This window comes from Neltuma alba, unplaced genomic scaffold (genome assembly GCF_004799145.2).
Source record: "Neltuma alba isolate B1F8T4 unplaced genomic scaffold, ASM479914v2 tig00011698_pilon, whole genome shotgun sequence".
In the NCBI taxonomy this organism is placed as follows: domain Eukaryota; kingdom Viridiplantae; phylum Streptophyta; class Magnoliopsida; order Fabales; family Fabaceae; genus Neltuma; species Neltuma alba.
The window spans coordinates 850911-859048 of record NW_021636335.1 but is presented as its reverse complement, the minus strand read 5'-3'; the positions used below and the strand labels follow the sequence as shown (position 1 = coordinate 859048).

Here is an 8138-nt window from a genome sequence, read left to right as displayed (position 1 = left end):
ATATATTACTATATTAATTAGAATAAAAAATTACTGTACCAATTTTTTAATGCATATATTAACATGATAAGATTGAATTTTTATTAAATTACATAATTTAAATTAAGATGTAAATTAATTTATATAATATATCAATAAAAAATATAAACTAATATGTAAAGGTAAAATGATAAATTGATTATTACTATCCCTCCCCTTCCCTTCTTAAACCAAAATCATTAAATATCCTTTCCTCCCTTCCTTTTTAATCAAACCAAACAAGATGAGAATAAAAGCTCCCATCTCCTTCCCTACCCTCCTCTCCCCTCAAACCAAACAGGCCCTTACAAAATTGTCAAGCAAAAAGCTAAAGTAATAAGAGGAGAAATGGGATGGGGAAAAAAAACTTCAATGGAGTAGAGCAAAATGGGAACAAGAAGATGCACCTGATGAATTCAATAAAATTTTTTCTCCAATTAATGAGAACCTTCACATCTTCACTCAATTGACGACATATGAGCTGACAAACCAAGCCCTGCATTTTGAGAAAGTAAGGAGAGAATTTTGTAGAAGAACCTAAGATCTTGAAGTTACATATACAACAAATGATCATACTTGTATGGATGATAGCAAAGTTCAATGTATAACTAAAAGGTTTATACCTTTAAGCGAGTTGTGCTGAGATATCTAACAAATTCTTTAAATTAAGTTTTCTCCCTAGCTAGAATGACCATATTCGATATTGAATGCCTGATTCTTCTGCATCTGGGGATTCAACAGATGATGTTACTTCACTTTCTTTCTTTTTTTTTTCTTTTTTTTTTGGTTAAAGGGCAAGATGAACTTGCTAAAGAAAAATCAGTACAACACAACAACTACATTTAAACCCTATCTAAACGTAGGCGATCAAAACATCCAGGATGGGGTTCGTTTAAAATCTTCATGTCCTCCACGATGTGATGTGCTTCTCTTGCCAGAAAATCTGCACACTGTATGGACTCCCTAGGTGCATATCTAAGTTCAATTTCCCAATCAGAGAATATCAGCCTCCTCCCTTCAGTGATCTCTGTACTAAAAGGATGGTGTCCTCCACTGTCTATCATGAGTAGGTGGATAGCCTCAAGTGAGTCGGTATAGACCAACACTTTGTCAAAACCTTGTTGTTTGCAGATTTGAAGTCCAGTGGTAATCCCAATTAGTTCTGCTATGGTTGAGGGGACACGTCCAAGTCGTTTTTGAAAACCTGTAATCCAATTACCGTTCTCATCTCTTATGGTTCCACCACATGCAGCTTGCTGTAGATTCACCGAGCCATCTGTGTCGAGACGAAACACTCCCGTTGGCGGAGGTGACCATCGCAATTCCTGTTGGTTGAGTTGGAAGATTTGGTGTTTGAACTTCCCTTGATCCGTGTATTCCATTAGTAAGTAGCAAAAGTGTTAAGGATGTCCTGTGCTGAAGATCTGTGCCCCTCCATTACTCCTCTGCATCTATTCTTCCAAAGGATCCAACAAACTGTGCTGAAAGTTTTGGCCCAGGGCCAACGGGCAAATTAGTGCTTTCCCAGCTCTTGTGAGAGGTTTCTCCTTAGCCAGACCTGCAAATTCAAACAAGAATAAAAGTTTTCCAGATGGTTAGGTTTAATAATTTTGTTCCATATATCTCTCGCTATCTCACAATCACGCAGGATATGCAAAGTGTCTTCCTCTCTTTGACACTCAAAAGGGCACTCAGCACTCGTGTTTATCCCTCTGCTGGCTCTAAGAAGGTTGGTTGGTAATCTCTCATGAAAGGCCTGCCAAAGAAACATTTTCATTTTCTCCCGGAAGTTTCCACAATCTTTTCCACCAGATGCCTTGACTTTGGTCATGTTGGTGATTTATCATTTGATATGCAGACTTGACACTGAAGTTCCCATCATTACTACATCTCCAGATGATTTCATCGTCTAAGTTACCACTAGGGGGCTTAGCATTCCGTAGTATGTTGATGACCCACTTTGGAAAGAAAACCTCCCAGCACTGTATGTTCCACGATCCATTGCTTCCAACAAAATCTTTAACTCGTGCACTAGGATTTATTAAATGGAAGTTTCTCTCGGCTAAATGGATGAGAGGTTCCTCCAACGATGACCATTTCTCCCACCAAAACAAAGTGTTGTTTCCACTATTTATATGCTTCCCAAGCCTTGCATAGAATTGATCCCACACAGATGTAATACTACGCCATATTATGGAGGAGTTTGGCTTTTTGATCACTACTGGGTAGTCACCGTCTCCACACCTATATTTCTTTTTGAGGCATTGAACCCATAAAGCATCTGGCTTTGTCATAATTCCCCAGCATAATTTCATGATGAAAGCAATGTTTTGGTATCTTAGATCTTTTATACCCAGTCCCCCCATTTCTTTCTCCTGTTTAATTTTCTCCCATGAAATCAGATGCATTTTCCTTCCCTCATGGAATTGATTCCATAGGAAATTCTGGCTACATTTCTCTATCTCCTTTAGGATTCCTATAGGAAGCAACATGGTTTGCATTTGGTAGCTTGGCAGCGCTGAGATTACCGATTTGATTAGAATGGATCTACCAGCCATTGTCAGAAAATTTGCCTTCCAACCTGCTAATCTCTTTTGAACCTTGTGTATGATTGGGAGATGTACAGCCTTCGTCAGTCTTTTATGTAACAAAGGAATTCCAAGGTACTTCCCCAGGTCACTAGTTATACCAATGCCTAGTTGCTGGCTCAATTCTCTTGCCCGGTGGAAACTTACATTTTTTTGAGAAAAAAGCCTTTGACTTGGCTAAGTTAATTCGGTGACCTGAAGTATCAAAAGGTCTGCATTATATCACGCATCACACTTATCTGATCACTTGAGGCTTCTCCAAACAGAAACAAGTCATCCGCAAAGAAGAGATGGGAAATGGTTGGTCCCGAATTACTCAATTTTATCCCTTTCCAGTTCCCCTGTTCCACTTCTCTTGAGATCACTTGCCCCAATCGCTCCATGCATAAAACAAACAAATAAGGACTGAGAGGATCACCTTGCCTTACTCCTCTTGTTGGTTTGAATGAGTGTGAGGTCACCCCATTCCACACAACTTTCATAGAGGCTGAAGAAGTACAAGCCATGATAAGGTTAACCATGCCCTCTTTGAGACCTAAGGTAAGTAGGGTTTTCCTCAAGAAACTCCAATCTAGGCGGTCATAGGCTTTTTCCATGTCAACTTTAATGGCCACAAAACCTTTCCTTCCTTTCTTATTCCTCATAGTATGGATTGCTTCCTGAGCTATGATCACATTGTCACTCCCTTGTCTTCCAGCTATAAAACTGCATTGTTGGGGCTGCACAAGGTAACCCATCACCCGTTTGAGTCTATTTGTAATGATTTTGGTTATGATCTTGAAGCTTACATTGCATAATGATATCGGTCTGAAATCTGTTAGTTTTTTAGGGTTGTCCACTTTGGGAATGAGAACAATATGTGTTTTGTTAATTTCACCAATTTTTTTTGGATTCTCCCAAGCCTCCTTAATAAACCTGCATATTTTAAGGCCAATAGTATTCCACTAATTCTGGAAAAAATGAGCTTGCAAACCATCCGGTCCTGGTGCCTTGAAGGCACCCATTGTGAAGGCTGCGTTTTTTATCTCTCCTTCAGTTACCCCTATGTGTAACAGCTCAAGATCCGTGTCTGACAAAAGAGGAAAGACAGTGTCCCAATCAAGGTTATCATTAACAATACAGTCTTTTGTGTAGAGCTTTTGGAAGAAATCTCCTGCCATTCTGCACAACTCCTGTTGGTCAGTTATCCAGGTGCCTTCCTCATTCTTTAGAGCCTCCACAAACTGTCTTTTTCTTTTCAATTTTGTTGAAGCATGGAAAAAACTGGTATTTTTATCTCCCCATTCCAGCCATTTGCATCTTGATTTTTGGAACCAGAGGAGTTCTTCTTGTGCCACCAGCTTATTATAGTTTTGCCATAACTTGCGTTCCAGTTTCCATAGACCATTTGAGATTTTATCTTTTCTTGCCTTATCAATCCCTTCAAGTCTTTTTAAGATCTGTCTCTTCCTTGCGGGAATATTGCCAACCACTTCCTGATTCCAGATCTTGGCTTTAGTTGCAAAGTTGCTGATTCCTTCACACCATTCTTTCCCTTCCCATGCTTGGTAGACTATGTCAGGAAACCCCTCCTCAAGAGCCCAGGCAGGCTGATAAGTGAAATATTGTTGTGTGGGTCTGCAATTATGGTCCTTACCTCTATCAGAGACTACCACTACCCTGTGGTCAGATTTATATTTTAACGTGTGGTAGGCTTTATAATGAGGAAATTCGAGGTCCCATTGAGTATTGCTGAAAACCCAGTCCAGCCGTTCTTTCACCTTTTTCTTTTCCCAAGTAAATTTCTCCCCAACAAAAGGCACTTCCAACAAACCTATTTTTTGAATGCAGTCTCCAAATTTCTTCATTGATGTTGTGTGTGGTGGGGCTCCGCCCATCTTATCTGAGTGTCGAAGAAAACAGTTAAAATCACCCAGGATCAGCCAAGCTTCGTTAGTACTCTCAGCAATACATCCCAGACTTTGCCAAAGTAACTCTCTTCTCAAATGAGTAGTCTCTCCGTAAATAAAAGTAGTAACACAAGATTTATTTCTCCTCCTGTCAATTAGCCTACAATGTAGCAATTGTGTGTTGGAGCATATATAGTCCACTTGGGTATCCTCCTCATTCCAAAGCAACCATATACCTCCAGCAAAACCCGTAGCTTCAATCCGGATCCAATATGAGAAACCCAATCTTCTAACAACTGTTTCTGCTCAATGACCACTTATGCGAGTTTCTAAAAGGCACAAAATGTCAATTCTATTTCTTCCAACAATATCTTTAATGGTGTGTGGAAAGCTTCTACTTCCAGCACCTCTGCAATTCCATGCGGCAATAATCATGATGGCAAAACAAGAAGAGGGAAAAAAGTAAAAGAAAGCTTACTCGACCAATGTCGCCTCATCCTCCCAGATCGGGCATGCTGTTGATACAGTCATTCCTCTGTCATTGACGGCAATAATTTGGTCTCCTGGCTTAGGTAGACAGTTTTTGTGTTGTCTACTATGCATCACTAGAATCTTGTTATCGTGGAGAGTATTGCATGGTGAGGAAACTCCAGATTCATCGGTGATATTCAGTCCAGTGGTATTCATTGGTTGTGGCCCTTCTAAGTATAGGATGGTTTTTGCGTTTTCCACCTCTACCATCATCTCGTTTGATCGGTCCACTTCTGAGCCCATATTCTTTAAATTACCTCTAACCACAACATGTTCCCTTCGGCCCATTGACTTCTGGCCCTGTCTGCTTGTTTCTGCTTCGGTCCTCTCATAGGACATATCCTCTTCTTGATTCTCCGTTCTCATTTGGGCCATCTTTTGCACTACTAGCCCATTAGGGTTAATATTGCCTTTCCCTAAATGTCTACTCACTTCTTTGCCCTTTTGATTTCCCCTCTTACCGCCACTTTTCTTAGCTTCCAGGGCCGTCTCTGTCTATCTTATCTGATCCTTCTTTTCCTCATAGATTACTATTCCTCTCTCAGTTCTTTTCGGGTGACTGGATTCTGGGATTTCACTAGCAATCTTGCTCTCTGACACCTTTTCATCATCTTCCATTAGCTCTGACAGTGGCCCGAAACGTGATCTTATACTTCCTTCCCGTTGTTTTCTAACACCCTTAGGTCCTTTCCCTGCTCATCTTTTGTCTCTCATAGGTTCTCTCCTTGGAAATCGGGGTTTATTGTTTTTTCCCACTATCATCCACTGGCCAAACTCTTCATCGGCATTTGTGTCCCTCTTCTCTGGCATCGTTCTTTGCATCACGATTTCCTGGTTTTCCGATGATGGTTTTCCCCCACTCTGTGTTTGGGCGTAGCTCCAGGGGCAATTTTCCTTCCTATGCCCGTACCTTCCGCAAGCAAAACAAATCAGGTTGAGCCCTTCATACTCCACCATATACACCACATTTGCTGCTGCCACTCTTGGGACCAGTTTCTTTTGTAGATCTAATTCAACACAAATTCTCGCATACTTTCCTCTTTCTACTCTTGACGTCTCTTTCGTGATGTCCTCCAGGGTGTTCATGTCGACTTTTAGAGTTCTGCCTATGTGATCACCCAGTCTTGCGATGAAGTCTCTATTGTAGCAGTGCATCGGTATGTTTGGTATTCGAACCCATGTCACAATACGCCTCAGCGGATTGTTATAAGCATCAAAGTATGGAGTCCATTGCTAGATCAAGACACTATGCTGTTGAACCACCCAGGGTCCCTCGTACAAGACTTTCTTGTAGGTGTCTGCCCATCTTTCGTTTTGTTGAAAACGGACTATGAAGTAATTATTTGGGATATCGATTAACTCAAAATCCTTCTCGTTCAATCCCCAAATCTTGCTCAGGTGAGGTTTGAGATTGTAGACATTGTACCTTCGTCCTAAGACAGTGACGACAAGGGCGGCGTTCCATGGTTTGCACCAGTCGCTGTATTCTTCAGGCGAGATGGGAATCACGAGGCATTTTTCTATTATTGCTCGTAGTTCAGGGGAAGGTTCAGGTATTTCCCATTCCCTGTTTAGGACATCCGATAGTAGCTCATCCTCCTCCATATGGCTGTAGCTGTTGGCAATACCGTTGAAACCCAGCAGTGAATCTCGGTATGATGGTTGTTTCGCTTCGACATTTGGCTTGCTTTTTCGGTGTTCGCAGTCAGACTCCATAGCAACCTCTTCTTCGTTTGAAACTTTTTCCGTCATAGCCGAGTCCGAGATGGTGATCTGGGAAACAGGGGAACTATTTGCTTGGGCCCCAACATTCTTCGTCTTCTTCTTGCTCCCACAAGTCAGGGCATCTGAAGGTCGATCAGGTGGCATCTTCCGGTGACCGTGATCGTCCATCGCAGGCAGGAATGGAGTGCACGCACTTCAAGAGAGAGAAAACTTAGAGCCAACAAGATGATGGTCATTTGAATACTTCACTTTCTTTCTAAATGGCAATATGTTAGTGTGTGATGGGATTGTCCTTTATATTGTTCTATGTTAACAGACAGAAATTCTTAGTTGTACGTATGTGAGTTTATATTATATTATTGTGACTCTAATTAATTGGGAATCAATTTTAATGCTCATCACTTTAATAGGCACCCTAAACTCATCAGATCTAGAGTGTCTATATTTAATTTGAACGATTCAAATTTAAAATATTTAATTAATTATTTTTAAATAAAAAACTATTTTTTGAAAGAATGATAGTTAAGAAATTATCTTTATTTTAGATTCTATACATATTAAAATAATTATTTTGAATAAATAAAAAATTAAATCTGGACCATTAAAATAAAATATAGATGATCCATATATGATAAACTCAGGGTGCTCATTACTTCCGAATTGATTGTTGTTTTTTTGGCCGTTCAACGCGTAACGTTACGTTCTTCATTTTCTTCATATATGGGATTTCCTCAACATCATAGGGGTAATAAATGCGATGCAGCAAATAATTAGATGGGCATATTGCCTTTGTTTTTTTTCCCCCCACCCCTCTCTCGGACTTGGATTCTCTCCACTTCTTCTCCCATCCTCTTTCCCTCCACTATCCTCTTTGGCCCTTTACAACCATTAGATCAAAACTTTAATGATTCAGATTTAATATTTTACAATATTTTATAAAAATAAATATAATTATAAAAATAAATAAATAAATTTAAACTATTAAAATCTAATTTGAACAGCTCATATCTACAGATTATTATTACAGAGCAAATTTTTTTCAACTTTTTTTTATTATAGTTATTAACTGTTTAGACCATATTTTAACAGTTTAAATTTATTTATTTATTTTTTTAATAATATTATTTTTATAAGATATCAATCTGAATCATTGGAATTTTGATCCAATAGTTATGAAGGGAAAAAGAGGATAGTGGAGAGGAAGAGGATGGGAAAAGAAGTGGAGAGAATCCAAATCTCCCCTCTCTCCATATATTTTGTTAGCAATGGAGCACATAAAACCCCGACAGCAGTCAGAACCAGTTTTGGTGCTTATCACTTTGATAAGCAGCCTAAACTCATCAGATCTAAATTGTTCATATCTCATTTTAATGATTCAGATTTGATT

The 8138-nt window shown here is 39.5% G+C and overlaps 1 protein-coding gene across 1 annotated transcript; it reads right to left on the bottom strand.

Annotated features, from left to right (window-relative positions):
- Nucleotides 1-860: 860 nt before the first annotated feature.
- Nucleotides 861-1400, bottom strand: LOC114716910 (uncharacterized). The gene has a single exon (XM_028901972.1). It carries the CDS (start codon nt 1398-1400, stop codon nt 861-863), a length of 540 nt encoding a protein of 179 aa, XP_028757805.1.
- Between the last annotated feature and the right edge of the window lie 6738 nt (nt 1401-8138).

Coding starts and splice junctions, on each gene's coding strand:
- LOC114716910 (XM_028901972.1), bottom strand. CDS start 1,400: ATGGAATACACGGATCAAGGGAAGTTCAAACACCAAATCTTCCAACTC.